At 41.4% G+C, this 21,137-nt stretch overlaps 1 protein-coding gene across 3 annotated transcripts in view; it reads left to right on the forward strand.

Moving 5' to 3' along the window:
* zgc:152904 (uncharacterized protein LOC767777 homolog) overlaps positions 1 to 21,137 on the forward strand; it is a 452,586-nt gene that overhangs the window by 397,436 nt on the left and 34,013 nt on the right. For all 3 annotated transcript variants that reach the window (XM_056463791.1, XM_056463776.1, XM_056463783.1), the window contains exons 7-9: positions 356 to 525; positions 7,676 to 7,821; positions 15,526 to 15,676. In XM_056463791.1, coding sequence (XP_056319766.1) covers positions 356 to 525; positions 7,676 to 7,821; positions 15,526 to 15,676 — 467 coding nt within the window. The remainder of the gene's footprint in view (positions 1 to 355; positions 526 to 7,675; positions 7,822 to 15,525; positions 15,677 to 21,137) is intronic.

The raw sequence follows: 21,137 nt of genomic DNA on the forward strand, positions 1-21,137 counted from the left end.
ATAAGAAATAATATTACGTAGTCATGATCACCAGCGATCAGTCCTGGTAGATCACTGGTGAAAAACTACAAATCCCATCATGCTTTTTCACACACACCAGTCGGCGATCACCACTGATGACAAACACGATGACCCTAGCCTTGTTTATTGTTGTATGCTGTTTCACGACATTTATTTACTATGATTCGGATTACCTGTATGCTCCAGTTTGCTCCTGTATTTTTTTTTTTTTTTTTATAGTTTCTTTAATAGTTTTATTTTTTTTAATTTGTCATCAAATGTGAGACTCTTGATGTGAGTGCTCTCTGTGAGTGATCATCGATGTGTTATTGACCTGCTGTTGGTGTGTCCTCAGGAAGGGTCATGTGATCGAGCACTCGGAGCAGTATGTGTTGAACACTATGAATGGAGGTAAAAGCACGCTGACTGTTAAAAACATCAAGCAAACAGACGGCGGACCCTACATGTGTCGAGCCAGCAACAAAGCCGGCAGCTCTGAGAGCCAGCTCTTCCTCAAGGTGTTTGGTAAGTAGACACACCTTCATTCATTTATTCATTAATTCATTCATCTGTAGGTCATGTGCATGAATTCGGACACTAGTAAGGGCACTGATGAGCTTGACACACTGAGAGTGACATGAGGACGTCCCCATTGCACATTATCAAAACTGGAATTCATAACAGCAGTGCGAATCATTTTCATAAACTCATTTTACCATGTTTTTTAAATGTACATTATTGCTAAATAATTTGATAATCCTCGATTCGATTACGTTTTCGATTCTAAAGTCACGATTCGATTTTCGATTTAAAAAAAGAATCTGTTTCTGTGGCGCATGCGGAGATGCCCTGCCATGTTAGTCATGCTGCCGGTGGAATAATGTGGTATATGTACTAGGGTTGGGCGATGTCGACCAAATTGGCATCGTACGATGTCTAATATGAAACATCGCGATGGACGATGGCATCGTCGTCATAGGTGGCGGTGAAGTAATTATGAATAATTAATTAATTCATAACGAATTAATTATTTGTAGCCTACCGTTTAAACTACCTGACCCGCATGGTCTTTGTTTTACCCATAAATAAATTATACAGTAAATGAATAAAGATAAGTTACACGCATAATTACACCTCCTGTCAATCACTTTTTCCGCGGGACTCGTGAATAGGCAGAGTGATCTGTGTTCTTATAATGGCGTGGGTAAAAAAAGGTGCACAACCAACAGGAACTGAGGTGTTCGCTAAAATTACTAAGTACAAGTGTGAAAGTGAAAGATTGAAGCAGTCTCCTGACCCGCTGACTGCCTGTACCCGCTGTCTCGACCGCATGACTGTGTGTGTGCCTGTGAGTGAATGTGTGTGTGTGTTCACGTGATGTGCATTTTCAATGGTAGTGAGGAAGGAGGGCTGTTCAGAAATGCAAAACGCCAGTGTGGATGTGGATCGTTGTTGTTTTAGAATGCCATTTGAAAACTAAGACGTATTAGTGTAAACAGGACAGTGTGTTTTTTTCGCGAGCGGATTTGCAATGGGGGCGGGGCGGAGGATCGCGAAGCCGACATCGTCTATCGGCCCAACCCTAATATGTACATAACATTTTTTTGTCGACAACACAAACGTTGTCAACATAACTCACTGGAAATCCAAAATACTTCCACACCGGTGACTTCATTAAAAGAGGAGAGGGTTTAAGTTCTGTCGACAGGTCTCCTGCGTCAGCAGTTCAACAAGCACTTTAACAAGCTTGGTTTTTTCCTCTTGGCAAGCCAAACTGACGTGACATGGGGGCGTGGCAACATCGACGATTCCATTTTTTTGATTCGATACCAATCAGAACACTTGCCCAGCTGACCAATCAGAGCACAGACTCAGCTCACCAATCAGAACACTGGCCCAGCTCACCAATCAGAGCACAGACTCAGCTGGCCAATCAGAGCACAGACTTAGCTGGACAATCAGATCTTTGGCCCAGCTCACAAATCAGAGCAAAGACTCAGACTCAACCCACCAATCAGAGCACTGGCCCAGCTCACCAATTTCAATACTAGTCCAGGTGACCAATCAAAAGAGAAACTCAGCTCACCAGTCAGAGCACCTGTCCAGCTGACCAATCAGAACACTGGCCCAGCTCACCAATCAGAGCACTGGCCCATCTGATCAATCAGAGCACTGGTTCCGCTGACCAATCAAAAGAGCTCACCAATCAGAACACTGGCCCATCTAATCAATCAGAACACTGGCCCAGCTGACCAATCAGAGAGCTTTTCCAGCTGACCAATCAAAAGAGCTCACCAATCAGAGCACTGGCCCATCTGATCAATCAGAGCACTGGTTCCGCTGACCAATCAAAAGAGCTCACCAATCAGAACACTGGCCCATCTGATCAATCAAAACACTGGCCCAGCTGACCAATCAGAGAGCTTGTCCAGCTGACCAATCAAAAGAGCTCACCAATCAGAACACTGGCCCATCTGATCAATCAGAACACTGGCCCAGCTGACCAATCAGAGAGCTTGTCCAGCTGACCAATCAAAAGAGAAACCCAGCTCACCAATCAGAGCACATACTCAGCTGGCCAATCAGAGCACTGGCTCAGCTGACCAATGCTTGAACAAATGAACCTAAACAAGTGTGTAGTGTATTCTGTTAATAGCGGGTGTTAATCTATTCTAATTCACCCCGCAAATACAATAATGGCCTGAATATGCAGTGTTTGGTCGTCGTTGTTGTTTTTGTTGTTTGTCCAGAGGTGTTCCCGTGTAGCTCCTCTTGTCTTTTTGCATTTAGTTTCTTTCCTCTCACGCTCTCCTGAAGACAGAGAAGTGCTGCGTCTTTAGATGCGAGTGCAGTAAATGTGCTGCCGCTTCAAGCAGAGAAATGAAAGACTGTTCAATTATGATGAGAAACTCCAGCAGCTCCTGTACAGGCCTCATGTTCAGCTGTTTATCATGACGGCGCTCTGGAGATCCTGTCCTCTGCGTGGGAATGTTTGGAGATTTATTCTCCTGTAGGATTCATGTGTGTGTGCGTGCATGCGTGCGTGTGTGTGTGTGTGTGTGGTGCTGACGGGAGTTTTGTTGTGCAGGATGTGGAGCACAGACATTGTTGTAACTTACGGATGTTTATAATAACCCTAGACATTAACTCATGAGGAAAACAAGAGTGGAAACAAACAACAAAACAGACACGGCCAATCAGGAGGAAGATGTCAGAAACTACTCAATAATACATGATTCAAATACACTGACAGCCAATCAGCAACAGAGAGCAGATATCTATCTATCTATCTATCTATCTATCTATCTATCTATCTATCTATCTATCTATCTATCTATCTATCTATCTATCTATCTGTCTATCTATCTATCTGTCTATCTATCTATCTATCTATCTATCTATCTATCTATCTATCTATCTGTCTATCTGTCTATCTGTCTATCTATCTATCTATCTATCTATCTATCTATCTGTCTATCTGTCTATCTATCTATCTATCTATCTATCTATCTATCTATCTATCTATCTATCTATCTATCTATCTATCTGTCTATCTGTCTATCTATCTATCTATCTATTTATCTATCTATCTATCTATCTATCTATCTATCTATCTATCTATCTATCTATCTATCTATCTATCTATCTATCTATCTATCTATCTATCTATCTATCTATCTATCTATCTATCTATCTATCTATATGTTTATCTGTCTATCTGTCTGTCTGTCTGTATGGCCATCCATCTGTCTCTCCATCCATCCATCTATACCTTTTATCCATGCATCCATCCATCATCTGTCTCTCCATCCATCCATCCATCCATCCATCTATCCATCCATCCATCCATCCATTCATCCTATTATCTTATCATCTTTACATCCATCATCTATCCATCTATCCATTTGTCACTTTATCCATCCAGTCATCCAAAACCTTTCATCCATCTAACCTTCTCTCCATCCATCCATCCATCCACGCATGTCCTTCCTTCCATCATCCACACATCTGTCTCTCCATCCATTTATCCATGCCCCTATCTCTCCATTAATGCATCCATTCATCCATCCATCCGTCCGTCTCCATTTATGCATCCGGCCATCCGTCTCTCTCTCAAACCATCCATACCTTCCATTCATGCATGCATGCATCCATCCATCCATCAATCCATCTGTCTCTCCCTTCATTCATCCATCTGTCCGTCTCTCCATCCTTCCATCCATTCATCTGTCTCTCCATCCATTCATCCATCCGTCTCCATTTATCCATCCAGCCATCCATCTCACTATTATACATCCATACCTTCCATTCATGCATGCATCCATCCATCCATCCATCCATTCATCTTCCTGTCTTTTCATCCATTCATCCATCCATCCATCCATTCCAAACCTTCCATCCATCCCTCTCTCCATCCATCCATCCAAAACCTTCCATCCTTTCATCTGTTTCTCCATCCATCCGTCTCACCATCCATCCATCCAAAACCTTCCATCCATCCATCCAGCCATCTCTCCATCCATCCATCCATCCATTCAGAACCTTCCATCCATTCATCCATTATTCATCCATCTGTCTATCCATTTATCCGTCTATCCATCCATCATCCATCTCCATCCATCCATTCATCCGTCTCTCCATCCATCCATCCATCCATCCAAAACCTTCCATCCTTTCATCTGTTTCTCCACCCATCCATCTCCCCATCAATCCATCCAAAACCTTCCAGCCATCCATCCAGCCATCTCTCCATCCATCCATCCATCCATCCATCCATCCAAACCTTCCATCCATCCATCCGTCTCTCCATCCATCCATTCAGAACCTTCCATCCATTCATCCATTATTCATCCATCTGTCTCTCCATCCATCCATTTATCAGTCTATCCCTCCATCATCCATCTTCATCCATCCATTCATCTGTCTCTCCATCCATCCATCCATTCATCCGTCTCTCCATCCATCCATCCATTCATCCATCCATCCATCTATCCATACCTTCCATCCACTCATACATCCACACATCTGTCTCTCCATCCATCCATACATCCATGCATCCTTCACTCCAGCCATCCATACATTCACACCTTCCATACACGTATCCGACTCTCCATTTTTAATTGGACATTTTTGTTTCATTCCATTTTTTCAAGTAAGCAATTTGAATGTCAAGTTCAACTTAAAATAATTTTAGTTGCCATGGCAACATTTAGTTAGTTATTTAGCTACTGTATTTACATTCTGATTAAACTCTTGAGGGCTGCATATTAGATCAGCAAAGGCAGATCTGCTCTGTTTATTCAGTGTGTGTGTGTGTGTGTGTGCGTGTGTGTGTGCGTGCGTGCGTGTGTGTGTATGCATGTGTCCGTGTGTGTGTGCGCATGCTGATGAAGCGTTTATTACAGCAGCTCTTGAGCGTCTGGTGTTTTCTGACCCGGTGTCAGTGTGCTGGTTGTGTTTTTTACACTGCTGCCGCTTTCAGGAGAGCATCAGTTCACAGTCAACAGCTGCAGTTTACAGCACTGAATGGACCGTGGCTCATTTATTCACTCAATACAGAGCAGAAGTGCTGCAGAATATCCATCAAAGTGCAGTCTGAAAAGAGCATTTGGCTGAAAGCAAACCATGCAGGAGTCACATATGGACAAACGCAACTACACTGCCTCATTTTACTGTGGTTGTTCAGGATGTGTGGCGGCACAGTGGCTCAGTGGTTACCACTGTGTCCTCACAGCTAGAAGGTCCGGGTGCGAGTTTCTGTGTGGAGTTTGCATGTTCCCTCTGTGTTGGCTCCCCTTACTAGTACCAGGTCAGACCCGCTTTTGCCTTCAGAACTGCCTTAATCCTTCGTGGTATAGATTCAACAAGATGAAATATTCCTCAGAGATTTTGCTCCATATTGACATGATAGCATCACACAGTTGCTGCAGATTTGTCAGCTGCACATCCATGATGCCAATCTCCCGTTCCACCACATCCCAAAAGTGCTCTTTTGGATTGAGCTCTGGTGACTGTGGAGGCCATTTGAGTACAGTGAACTCATTGTCATGTTCAAGAAACCAGTCTGAGATGATCGGCGCTTTATGACATGGTGCGTTATCCTGCTGGAAGTAGCCATCAGAAGATGGAGACACTGTGCTCATAAAGGGATGGACATGGTCAGCAACAATACTCAGGTAGGCTGTGGTGTTGATGCTCAATTGGTACTAATGGACCCAAAGTGTGCCAAGAGAATCTCCCCCACTCCATTACACCACCACCACCAGCCTGAACCGCTGATACAAGGCAGGATGGATCCATGCTTTCATGTTGTTGAGGCCAAACTCTGACCCGAGCATCCGAATGTGTAAGCAGAAATGGAGACTCATCAGACCAGGCAACGTTTCTCCAATCTTCTATTGTCCAGTTTTGGTGAGCCTGTGTGAATTGTAGCCTCAGTTTCCTGTTCTTAGCTGACAGGAGCGGCACCCGGTGTGGTCTTCAGCTGCTGTAGCCCATTTGCCTCAAGGTTGGACGTGTTGTGTGTTCAGAGATGCTCTTCTGCCGACCTCGGTTGTAACGAGTGCTTATTTGAGTTACTGCTGCCTTTCTATCAGCTGGAACCAGTCTGACCATTCTCCTCTGACCTCTGGCATCAACAAGGCATTTGCGCCCACAGAACTGCCGCTCACTGGATATTTCCTCTTTGTCTGACCATTCTCTGTAAACCCTAGAGATGGTTGTGCGTGAAAATCCCAGTAGATCAGCAGTTTCTGAAATACTCAGAGCAGCCCGTCTGGCAGCAACAACCATGCCACGTTCAAAGTCACTTAAATCCCCTTTCTTCCCCATTCTGATGCTCGCTTTCAACTGCAGCAGATCGTCTCATTTTCAGTGTGGAGTTTGCATGTTCTCCCCGTGTTGGTTTGGGTTTCCTCCGGGTGCTCCGGTTTCCCCCACAGTCCAAACACATGCGCTATAGGGGAACTGATGAACTAAATTGGCTGTAGTGTGTGTGTGTGTGTGTCTGTGTGCGTGCATGCGTGCGTGTGTGTGTGAATGAGTGTGTATGGGTGTTTCCCAGTACTGAGATGTGGCTGGAAGGGCATCTATTGCGTAAAACATTTGCTGGATATGTTGGTGGTTCATTCCGCTGTGGTGACCCCAGATGAATAAAGGTACTAAGCTGAAAATAAAATAAATGAATATAAAATAGTTAATATGCTAATTAAATGTAGACAAATGTTATTAAAATCTTCATGAGAAGCGTTCAAGTGTCTGTGTTTCCCGGTTTGTGCTGGATCTGATGCTGCTTGTTGTCTCTCAGGGGTTGCACGGCTATTCTCTGTGGTTGCACCATCCTGGACATCTTAGCAACGCACCGGCAACTGTATTTGGTCAATTTATGTTCATGCATTGACAACACACACACAGTACAGAAGCTTATCTACAACACACACACAGACACACACACACGGTACTTCTAACAAGCTTTATCAGCATTAAACAAGAGCTCAGTGAAGTGAACGTGAGCCACTGAAGAAGATGCCCTCCGGCTAAGAGCGACTTCAGCATCCTGTACATCTGAGCAGAAAATAAATAAATGTGTGTGTTGTGTTGCGTTCAGTGTGTCATTCTTAACTACAGCTCACAATAATGTATATGTTGTGTGTATGGTGTGTGTGTGTGTGTTCAGTCCAGCCTCACATCACTCAGCTGAGGAACGTGACAGCAGTGGAGGGCAGCGCAGCCATGATCTCCTGTACAGCTGAAGGAGAGCCGCTGCCTGAGATCTCCTGGAGGAGAGCCAGTGACGGACACAGCTTCACAGATGGAGAGAAGGTCAGACACACTTACTGTAACACTGATATGACCACAGTATCATCTCACCATACAAGACATCTCAGATATCTATCTGTCTATATGTCTATCCATATATTGGTCTACCTGTCTATCCATCTGTCTGTCGATTGATCGATCGGTCTGTCCGTCTATCTATCTATCTATCCATCCATCCATCCATCCATCCATCCATCCATCTATCTATCTACCTATCTATCTATCCGTCCATTCGTATATCTGTCTATCCGTCCATCCTTCCATCCATCCATCGTTCCACCTATCGTTCCATCCATTCATCCATCCATCCATCCATCTATCTATCTGTCCATCCGTCCGTCCGTCCGTCTGTCCGTCCATCCATCCATCCATCCATCTATCTATCTGTCTGTCTGTCTGTCTGTCTGTCTGTCTATCTATCTGTCTATCTGTCCATCCATCCATCCATCCGTTCATCCATCCATCCATCCATCCATCCATCTATCCATCTATCCATCTATCTATCTATCTGTCCATCCGTCCTTCCATCCATCCATCCATCCATCCATCCGTCCGTCTATCTATCTGTCCGTCCATCCATCCGTCCATCCATCCATCCATCCATCCATCCATCCATCCATCCATCCATCCATCCATCCATCCATCTATCCATCTATCTATCTATCCGTCCATCCTTCCATCTATCTATCTATCTATCTATCTATCTATCTATCTATCTATCTATCTATCTATCTATCTATCTATCTATCTATCTATCTATCTATCTATCTATCCGTCCATCCGTCCATCCATCCATCCATCCATCCATCCATCCATCCGTCTATCTATCTATCCATCTATCTATCTATCCGTCCATCCATCCATCTGTCCATCCATCTATCTATCTGTCCATCCTTCTATCTATCTATCTATCTATCTATCTATCTATCTATCTATCTATCTATCTATCTATCTATCTATCTATCTATCTATCTATCTATCTATCTATCTATCTATCTATCTATCTATCCATTTATCCATCTATCTATCTATCTATCTTGTTATGCATTTGTTTAACTGATCATGCGTGTATCTATCTTTTAATCAGTGTATCCATCTGTTGATCAGTCTGTGGTTCTCTCCTCTATTCTCTGTGCTGTGGTTTTGTCATCTCACAGAGATCTCAGTAGCATATCAAACAGTCAGGAAGCATCTGCCCAAGGCGACACACGCACACACACACACACACACACACACACACACACACACACACACACACACACACACAGTGTGCGGTTTTCACTCACTGATCAGTTTCTGCTATCTGCGTACAGGCCAGCTCTCTGATATTGTTTGTGTTTGGAGGTCAAAGCAGCACAGAATGAGAAATGTGATTCAGGCAACGGCTTTTATTAGCTATTTATTAGATTCATTCAGTCGGAAAGCTGCTTTTTCATCATGCATTGTTGTTTTATGCAGGGATGTTTGTGAGAGATTCTGGACTTTATATTCATGTGCTTGTGTTCAGGGTTGTGTTTGTGTATTTATGCACATTTGACTGAAATATTCATGTCGTAGTGTTTAGTCAGTCCTCCTTACTAGGAGTGAACCAAGGAAGTGTGTACTGTAAAATTTTCTAATCATCAGGGTGATATGACAAGAGTCTCATATCATAATACTGTATAAGTAATATCATATCCTGATAAGTATATATATCACGCTATAGTACATTGCTGTAAATTAAATCAAATATTAGTGATATATTGACCACATGTAAATGACTTTTTTAATATTTAATGGCCCGTTTCCACTGAGTGGTACGGTACGGTTCGGTTCGGTTTGGTACTCTTTTATGGCCGTTTCCACTGTCAAAAAGCGTACCGAACCGTACCGTACCACTTTTCGGCACCCTTTCGAAAGGGTACCAAACACGAGAAAGGGTACCAAAAGGCGGAGCTAGACGCGCAGCTGAACGCTATTGGTTTACAGAGATACGTAATTCGCTTACGCAACAAGCCAGAATGAAAACAAAAAAACCGCCATGTTTGAAAAACATTATAAATACATATAATAATGATCTGGACTCAAACAAACCTTGTCGTCGTCTTGATGAACAGCCACAAAGAAGAAGAGCAGATTTACCCTGTGCCCCGTAGTTTTTTACGAGCCAGTCTGAGGCGCGAGCGGTTTCGCTTTCTTCCTTGCGCTCGCGTGCGTCTAACATTATATCTGAAATAACACACTTCTTGAGCTGATGATAATAGCCTGCGCTTGATTATTGACGTGCTTTTGAAACCCGATCCTGTCAGACACTGACAAACGCGAGAGTGAAGCACGAAGAAACAAAGTAGAAGCCGGAAAAAAGGAGCACATTATTCAGCAAACATGAACAAAATGCCATGTATAACTAACTTATTATCTTCACCTTTTGGACTAATATGAACTGGGAATGATGGAATTACTGTCTAACAGAGGCTACATGTGCTGCTGAAGATTACAGACACAGATGAGAGGTTTACTCTGACTGTGGGCTATATTTTGTGTTGTTTTGAACCTAAATACTGACGAAATGTCTGCTATGTGTAGTTCTTCTGTAGTTGGTAACATATCGGAGACTGTAAGGGGCTGTTTGTGTTTATATATGTTCATTTATTTAGTTATTTAATATAATTACAGACGTTACAGTAGGCTGTTTCGCACTGTCATTGATCTGCAGTTATAATCAACTCATGTTCATTGAAAAGTTAGTAATAAACATTTCTACACAAGTATTTTTGTGTCTGAAGCATCTGTTTTGTGAGAAGTGCTTCTCATATGATATGTAAGTGACCCGTACAGCTTTATTGTAGACATTTCCTCGAGCAAGAATGACGTCGACTGAAACTTTCTGTCGTACACCACGCCCACCAAAAGGGTACCCTTGTTAGTGGAAACGCAAGCCTGATAAAGGAGACCTGTACCAAACTGAACCGTACCGTACCAGTCAGTGGAAACGAGACATTAAAGTATATATTCAGAAATGTACTCATTTAAATCATATTCATATGTGCTTCTCTATAAGAAATAGGCCTGTAGAGATCAATTTGAGGCGCTGATTAAAAATAAAGGTATTAAAGAAGTGAATGAATGTAAGTATCTTGAAACTCTAACTCAAGATATTAATTTAAAATTTGATAGTCATGTTAAAAATATAAGAAGGTTAAGCCAAGTCTAATCTGTTTTCATTTTATTAGAAGTTTTTAACCTATCAAACAGTAAAATTATACAAACACACATGGATATTCTCTCACTTATTGCATTACATCATGGTCACAAGCTTTTTTTAACTACATTGAAGCCTATTGACTCGATATATGAACAAGCACTTAAAATGATGGACTTAAATGCGATGACATCATTGTGATGTTTTTGTAAGCATAACCTTTTCAGTTCTGATGGTTTTATTAAATTTAATTATCTTAAACTGTTTTTTAAATGTTTAAATAATCATGTTCCTATGCTGATCTCTGATCTAATCAGCATCAAACCTCTTCCAGAGTCACACGGGCAACAGCTAATGGTGACTATCTAGTGCCAAAGTGTAAGACCTCATTTGGTCGATCTGTTTTCTCTGTAAATTGAGCCAAATTGTGGAATGGTTTACCTGTTAGGCTAAAATTAAAAAGTAATATCAATATGTTTAGTGGTGTTCTTAAAAAGTAATTCAAAACAAATGAGCGCTGTTTGCACGAATAGTTTGGTATTAGTTTGTTTGATCATGCCGCCTTTGCTTTAGCCTTCAGCCATTTTATGTAAAGAATTATAATGTTGGCAGCACGGTGGTGCAGTGGGCAGCACGTTCGCCTCACAGCAAGAAGGTCACTGGTTTGAGCCTCAGCTGGGTAAGTTGGCGTTTCTGTGTGGAGTTTGCATGTTCTCCCCATGTTGGTAAGGGAGTCCAAACACATGCTCTATAGGAATTGGGTAGGCTAAATTGTCCATAGGGTATGAGTGTGAATGAGTGTGTATGAATGTTTCCCAGTGATGGGTTGCAGCTGGAAGGGCATCCACTGTGTAAAACATGTGCTGGAATAGTTAGCGGTTCATTCCACTGTGGCGACCTCGGAAATAAAGACTATATATGAAGACTATATATATTTCGTGATGTGCGTTTTCAGCGGTGTAGTGTTGACGGAGAGTTGTTCAGAGGTGAAACGCCAGTGTGGAGGCGTGGATTGTTTTCATGCTAAAACGCTTACGAATAAAATCACTGTCATAAATATTCTGTGCGTAAATAAAATTCACGCATGCGTAATTATAAAATCGTAAAGGAAAACGGAGCGTCCGGGGTAAAATATTTAACATATTTAATATTTATTTATTTTGATTTATAGTCTCATAAATAATGTTACACACTTCTGGTAAGCACAAACCCTCAAATATTTAAATTGCCTTTTGCTGATATCTTCATTAACGTTACATAATAGATCAATGGTCTATTAATCTGGCTTTAAAAGGATATTTAATTAACAGATGTCATGTTATAGTTAAACACTATTAAGTGATTCACTGAGAAATTCTGCGCTCGCTGTCTGTAATGTTAACCTACATTATGCTCACTATCCTCAGCCCGTTCTTAACTTTGATTCTGTAAATGTCCAAGAAACACAGCGAAAATTGACCTCATTAAGCCTCCACCTTTATTACAGCTCATGATGGACATTTCTCAAAAAGGGAACAGAAATCTTGCCTGAGATGGTGTGTGGAGCTCGAGTGTCCAGCAGGGGCGCCGTTGTGATCGATGACTCTCGCTTGTTTATTAATGCCTGTGACAGCGGTGACGTAATTTTGACAGTGGAGTGTCGCTGTTTGATTCGAACTCGTAATCAGGTCATCGTGTCCGTGGTGAAATTGTAATTGGTGTTTGTAAAGTACACCCATCGTAAATTTATCAGTCATATACAAACAGACTAAGAAAATGTCGTATGTGTGTCTGTTCTAATCGCAGATTTTGAAATTGTAGCCTCGTAAAATTACGAGTGCGCTCCGTTTTCCTTTACGATTTTATAATTACAGATGCGTCAATTTTATTTACGCACAAAACATTTATGACAGCGATTTTATTCCATAAAACGCTGTTTTAAAACTAAAACTAAAACGTATTAGTGTAAACGGGGCCTAACACTGCTCCAAAAGATAGAAATCCATTTTCTAGCTGTTGAAAATACTAGTGTTCTAATAACACTGGTGCAACTGTAAATATACACTAGCAAGCATCTACAGCACACTAGCAATCACCCATACGCCTCTAGAAATACAAAACTCCACTCATGTTCTTGTCTTTAAATGTGAAACCCTATTTTTAAATGTTTTTTTTTTATGTGCACACATGTTTCCGTCATGTTCTCCAGGTGTAAACTAAAAATGAGCGGGTGCGTGAGCTCTGGCTGCCTGTGTAAAAGTGAATGTGAGGCATTAGTGTGAAGGAAGCGAAGCCTGCGGGTCATCTGAAGCCTACAATAACAGCCGCTGTCAGAGAAAACGCACACAGGCCACTGTAGGACTGTCAGCCGCTGTACTCCAGACTCAAGGCATCAAGCGGAGGGTGGACACTTATTGATTTTTCAGGGAAAGCGAAGAACACTGATCATTAAAGTGGGCGTTAGGGGACGGGCTCCGTCTAATCCCCTTATATTCAAAGTTCTCTATCTCACCACAAGCACAGATAGTGTGACCACAGCACAATGGAAGAGTGCTTTTAGTCTCATCGAAATGACTGGTACATGGTGAATGTTTAATTTAATGCAAAATGTTATATACACGACCTGACAAAGGTCTTCCAGTTGTAAGAGGAACAGTTAATATCTTGACTTCTATCTAGTTGGAAAAGTGTCAGAAGGTGGATTTCTCTGCTGAATCATCTGTTGATCTGCATCCCAATCATCACAAATACTGCAGAAGACCTACTGGAACCCACATGAACCAAGATTCTCACAGGAATCAGTCAGGTTTGGTGAGGGAAAAATCATGGTTTGGGGTTACAATCAGTATGGGAGCGTGCGAGAGATCTGCAGAGTGAATGATCAACATCAACAGCCTGAGGTATCAAGACATTTGTGCTGCCCATTACATGACAAACCACAGGAGAGGGCGAATTCTCCAGCAGGATAGCGCTCCTCATACTTCAGCCTCCACATCAAAGATCCTGAAAGCAAAGAAGGTCAAGGTGCTCCAGGACTGGCCAGCCCAGTCACCAGACATGAACAATATTGAGCATGTCTGGGGTAAGATGAAGGAGGAGGCGTTGAAGATGAACCCAAAGAGTCTTGATGAGCTCTGGGAGTCCTGCAAGAAGGCTTTCTTTGCCATTCCAGATGACTTTATTAATCAGTGATTTGAGTCATGTCAGAGATGTATGGATGCAGTCCTCCAAGCTCATGATGGAGTCAGACACAATATTCATTCTGTTTCCACTGCAGCATGAGCACATATTCTATACTGGACATTATTGAAGGTTCAGTGAGCAGACTTTAGTCTAAGCAGAGTCAGACCTTACTGTCCTAATGAAGTCAGTCAACATCAAGGCATGATCATATTTAATTGAGGTCAAATAAGAGTCATCTAGAGGCCTTTACCTTTCAAATGTCACTTTTGATTCTGAAGTTATCATTTGTTGTTCATAAAACTTGGATAAGCGACAAGACTTTAGTTAGGTAGTGTACATGCTGTATATATATATATATATATATATATATATATATATATATATATATACACTCACCTTGGAAACCAGTCATAACATCTTAACAACTGTATATATATGCTCGTGCAAACACCTAAAACACCCTAGCAACTGCCTAAAACACTTTTGCATAGAGACATCTCCATTGCAACACCAAATGATTATGTTTGCCAAAAAAATCTTGAGTATACTTTATAATAGACTAATGTAATGTCCATAACAGTGTGCTTTTATTAAGGATATCTGTCAACAAGATGCCAGTGAATTGTAGAAGTTGTGCAAACACACCAATATCATTATTATCAGATGCTTTCAGATTTGCTGTTCTCAATTTCTTTTGCCTTTATTTTGTTATTGAGAGGACAAAAGTGCAGCACATATTCACTGTACATATATAAATGTTGCTCTCGGTTTCAGTGTATCACTGCAAATTTGTTTCCATATTTTTTCATTCAAATTAAATTGAATCATCGATGCGGTGGCGCAGTGAAGGTCGCTGGTTTGAGCCTCAGCTGGGTCAGTTGCCGTTTCTGTGTGGAGTTTGCATGTTCTCCCCGTGATGGCGTGGGTTTCCTCCGGGAGCTCCGGTTTCCCCCACAGTCCAAACACATATAGATGAATTGAATAAGCTAAATTGTCCGTAGTATATGTGTGTGAATGAGTTTGTATGGGTGTTTTCCAGTGTTGGGTTGCGGCTGGAAGGGCATCCGCTGCGTAAAACATATGCTGGATAAATTGGCGGTTCATTCCGCTGTGGCGACCCCTGATTAATAAATGGACTAAGCTGAAGAAAATGAATAAATGAATCAATCATTATAGTTTGAGCTCAAGCAGTAAGCTCCCGCTGCAGTTCACTGAATGGCCACTGGTGTCACTAAAAACACGTTTTCTTTAGCTTTAACTGCAGAGAAAGCTAAAAAAGGTGCAAAAACACAGCATTCTTTTTTAAATATATTTGTTTGGCTGTCAATTTTGCTAATGTGCATTTATTATTTCTGTCGTCTCAGAGTAAGGATGGGCGTGTGGAAGTGCGCGGACGTCATGGAAAGTCCATGTTGACCATCAGCGGGGTTCAGCTCTCAGACTGGGGCCGATTCGACTGTGAAGCTCTCAGCAGGATTGGAGGCCACCAGAAGAGCATGTTCTTGGACATCGAGTGTAAGATGCACAACAAAACTATGCAAAATGTGTTGTAGTTTTTATGCAAGGGTGTTACTTTTGGAGCTACTCAGAACCAGATAGCAGCACACTAGCAATCACTCCAGACACCTTAGTAGTCTCCTAACAAATATTTGGAACACTTGCAGACCTGATAGCAACCACTCAGAACACCATACCAATGGTATAGATCAGGGTTGTCAAAGTCAATTCCTGGAGGGCCGGAACCCTGCAGAGTTTAGTTCCAGCCCTGCTTCAACACACCTATCTGTAGGTATCAAACGAGCCTAAAGCACGCCATTAGTTTGATCAGGTGTGTTTAATTAGGGTTGGAACTAAACTGTGCAGAGCTGCGGCCCTCCAGGAACTGGCTTTGACACATGTGTTATAGATTCTCTCTCACAAACATTCTAGCAAAACCACTATAGCAGGTCAGAACACCATACAACTGTATAGATATGCTCTTGTAAACCGCCAAAGCATCACACTAACACCCTAGCAACCACTCTGAACACCTTAACAACTGTAAATATGTGCCGGCAAACACTTAAAGCACCATAGCAACCACTCAGAACACCTCAACAACCGTACAAACACCTAAAACACCATAGCAACCACTCAGAACACCTCAACAACCGTACAAACACCTAAAACACCATAGCAACCACTCAGAACACCTCAACAACCGTACAAACACCTAAAACACCATAGCAACCACTCAGAACACCTCAACAACCGTACAAACACCTAAAACACCATAGCAACCACTCAGAACACCTCAACAACCGTACAAACACCTAAAGCACCATAGCAACCACTCAGAACACCTCAACAACCGTACAAACACCTAAAGCACCATAGCAACCACTCAGAACACCTCAACAACCGTACAAACACCTAAAACACCATAGCAACCACTCAGAACACCTCAACAACCATACAAACACCTAAAGCACCATAGCAACCACTCAGAACACCTCAACAACCGTACAAACACCTGAAACACCATAGCAACCACTCAGAACACCTCAACAACCATACAAACACCTAAAACACCATAGCAACCACTCAGAACACCTCAACAACCATACAAACACCTAAAGCACCATAGCAACCACTCAGAACACCTCAACAACCGTACAAACACCTAAAACACCATAGCAACCACTCAGAACACCTCAACAACCGTACAAACACCTAAAGCACCATAGCAACCACTCAGAACACCTCAACAACCATACAAACACCTAAAGCACCATTGCAAACTGATAGCAGCATTCTAGCAATTACTCCAGACACCTTTAGTGCAGTCTCTTAACTAATATGTGTAACACCATAGCAGCCGCATAGCAACAGGAAAAGTGACCTTTACTTATTGGACTAAAAAAGTCCATCTCAGTTGAAGCCTGGGTTACACTTTTTCATTTTATTAGCTTTAAAATAAACTGTCTCACTAAAGGAAACAGGGCCCTCAGCGGGGCCAATTATGGCAGGAATTCTTCTCGAGTAATTAATTCCTCAGGTTCTTATTAATTTCAAGGTTTTTCTCCTGAAATAGCGAGCCGGTGTTTTCTCCAGCTCTGTTTTTAACATCTTTGAGTTCATCTGTAATCATGTTTACAGTGCACATGCACAGCGGCTGCGTTTAAAGCTCCAGTGAAGTTAAATTAATGATTTATAATTAGAATAACGATTAATAATGTTGTTCAGATGTTAGTCTTAAGCAGGGATGTATAAAGTACTAGAGACCCAGACTTAAATAAAAGTACAAGTGCTCTATCAAACAAAAAAGTGACTTGAGTAGAAGTTGAAGCTTTTTAAGCACCATACTTAAGTGGAAGTACTAAAGTATTCAACATTTTTTTACTTAAGTATTGCAAGTAGTTTATTTTAAAATTTACTACTGAAATACTGAAAGTAAAAGTACAAGTATTGTGTAATGTAGTTATTTAAAAAAGACATCATATTGTTTTGTTTATTTTAAAGATCTTTTTTTGGGTGATTAACCAGGACGAAAAGAAACATGGCTTACGATACTGTTTTTATTCAAGACGAAAAACTGCTTTTCAAGAGTTCACACTTAGATAATGCTCGACTATGATAGCAGGTTTGGCATGCTGTCCTGGGAGAGAACCCTGAGCTCTGAGATAGATGAGCCCGAGGTTCCCGCCTGGTCAATGAGCATTAGGAGGGATACGAGATCAGGTGTTTCTCGAGTGCCCCCTTTTGCTATGTATGCGTTAAGTGCTTGTGACTGTATTACGATTCACTACATGTTTTTACACTGTGGGAGGAAACCGGAGGACCCGGAGAAAACCCACGCAAACACAGGGAGAACATGCAAGCTCCACGCAGGGAGTGCCGACTGGCTCAATTAGAACTTAAACCTGTGGCCTTCTTACTGCGAGGCAGCAGTGCTAACCACTAAGCCACCATGTTGCCCGATCATGAAAGAGGAGGAGGGAGAAGGGAAGGATGGGGGGGGTTTCCGAAAACGAAGATAAGGAATGAAGTTTAGGCAGGATATTTATAGTAGTATTAGAATGATCTGATAGGCTAGCTAATGATTAGCAATGAGGATCAGCTGTAGTCAATCATATCACGTGCTCCTCTCGAAATTAGTTTGTGAAACTTCACTTATTCTAGAAATACGACTTATTATGACTCCAGAATAATTGTTTTTTTTAGGAAACACTGTGAAAATGTTCAGAAACATTATTTTAAATGAATGGGAGGGCAAAAAAAGCAACTTATGTTGATCATTGGTCATATTATTGTCTTATTCAGATTAAGGCAAATCATTAGAATACTGATAACCATGTAAACATAGTCACAAGCCCCAACTCTAGGAAAAAGCAGTTCAGTATTTTGCTCACAGCCTTTAAACATGTTTGTAGTAAGCTAATGTAATTTCATAATGCAAATCTTAAATTCATGCTAACCAACAAATGATCAGAGGAAATATATTACTGTAATTCAAATATATAAAATATGTATTGATGTTTACTTTAGATTTTAATTATATTGTTCTATTCAAATTATTTTTTGAGTCATCCACTATAATTTTGTGGCTCAAAAGTATCGGTTCAGGCACCGTTTTGGCACCGGTACCGTTTAAAAAGTATCGATTTAGCACTGGTATCGAAATAATCCCAAACGATACACAACCCTACTCAAAACACTATTGAAACTCATTTTCGGATGGCAAACTACCAGTTGTAAACGCTGTAAACGAAAGTTCTAAACATTCTACCACAAGACGCTGGTCACTATGGCGCCCTCCATGCGGCGGCCAAGAAAAAGGTCTATATTTGTAACGAGTCGAGGTGTGAATCTACACTGGTCTCATGGTTTGATTCGGTTACGATTATCATGCCATAAATTCGGTTCAATTCGATATCTCAGTGCATCTCGGTGCATTGACGATGCTTTCATACATAATTAGATTTTTATTTTCACAACACAAGATTTTTTTAATTAAAATCTATATTTATATTTATATATTATTTATGATACAATTTTGTTCTTTAATACAGCAGTAAGATACTGTCCCCTTAATCTGACCTGCTCAAAGAAAACACAAGAACAGAAGACAGCATGAGCATTTACAGCATATTATCTCGCTTGCTTTTTGAGCGCTGACAGGAACCAGAGGTCTTGCACCCCTGTGATTGGTTATTGTCTTCACCTGCTCAACAGAAAGCGTTGCGATCGGCTTAACAAATGAAAGCGATGTTACCCGATGGCAGGAAGAACATTACTAGCCACTCGCCATATTCACTAGCCACAATTTTAATGTTGAGAAAATATATTTTACACACAGAAATCTGACTTTGACATGCTAAAATGACTTGATTTGGTTTTTGCGTTATCTCCAAATGCCTCCTCATTCATTTCACTCTCTGTGTGTGGTGTATGAGCGTGCTCAATAATCATGAGCAAATGGGTCATGGTTTCATAGTATTACTATTAGTTTTATTTTACATAATTTTCAGAGCTCAAAATGAAGGATTAACCCAATTTATCTCTGACCGCACCAAACATAAACAATTCATTATTGCTTAGCCACAAATGTAAAATGTGTCAAAACAAGCTAAATATAGCTGTATACTATACTTTTAATTTAACAAAACATATGCACAGTCATCAGTCCTGGCTAAAGATCCCAGATCACCAGTTAACTACACAAAAATGTTAGTAAAAATGATAATTAAAGCATATTAATGCAAAAGAAAGCAGGTAAAAACATACCATGTGATGATGAAAGGATGATCACACACACACGGGTAATGTTAGACCCATAAATAATCTGTTCAAAGAATGGTCAAAACGAAAGCATCCGGCGCTGCTTACAATAAGTCAACTCTGGAACTCTTGAACGCAGCAAGACTGTGGGTGCTGTTTGTTTTGTCTATTTGAAAGAGAACCGATGCCATCAGTTGTGTTTCTAGACACAGTTGCTTCACGCAAGTAAACAGGAGCGCGCACACATTATAAACAGTCGCGCGCATCACCTCAGCTGTTAGCGCGAGTGATTATCCTCTCATTTGGTATTCACCTGCTTTGTTTGCGTAAAGTTGCGAACGCAATTATTTTTGTCAGTCGTGTTGCTTCTCAATTCTAAGATCGCTTTTGCATGCATATTGGACCATCCTTATTGTCGAACCCTGCTCTTAAGAATTATTATCTGGGAAAATTATTGTCAACCAGCCAAAGTGGCTAGTGGGAGTGTCATCGGGGGAGCCACCGATGAAATCTGCCCCGCATTTGGCGGGTGTTAATGTAAAGCCCTGGGTATGTTCCCTGCTTTAAAGGGACTTTGTTTTCAGTTCAAATTAAGTCACATATTTAACAAGCATTTCACAATACCTTTAACATATCAAAAGCATTCCCAGCTGTCAGAATCTATCAGAAATGTGATGAGATGCTAAAAAATGTCCTGGTGACACTGACCGCGCCGTGTTGACCTTGACACCTCATGCCGTATGCTGAGCGTGAAGCTTCACAGTCGGTGTGTGCAGAAGGACGCTGTGAATAAGAGCGGCAGAAGCTAGCCAAGCGTTACCGGCTGCTAATGAACTCATTTATTTAGCTGTGAGATGTGACAGAGAAGCGGCATCAATCTCTGTAATGCACGCCTCGGAGTCGGTGTAAAACAGCCATAATGCCACATGAACGCTGCAGACGCCCTCAAACTGGAGCTCAGGATCACTGCGAGTTTTTCAGCTCTTTTCATCCTTATGACTCACATCTGGTTACTGCAGACGCTTCTGACACATGATGGAGTGAGAATCTAAAGCCTGCCTTTGTTGCAATCAATATTGCACTTCTTTTTATATGATTCACGTCAACATCACCAGCGCATTAACATACAGGATAAAAAGTCAAGCTGCTGCATTATACACTGACTTCTCATCAATGCCTTTAACCAATGCTATCCAAAACAGTGATTGCTTATTGG

The sequence above is a fragment of the Danio aesculapii genome, chromosome 1 (assembly GCF_903798145.1).
Source record: "Danio aesculapii chromosome 1, fDanAes4.1, whole genome shotgun sequence".
Classification (NCBI taxonomy): domain Eukaryota; kingdom Metazoa; phylum Chordata; class Actinopteri; order Cypriniformes; family Danionidae; genus Danio; species Danio aesculapii.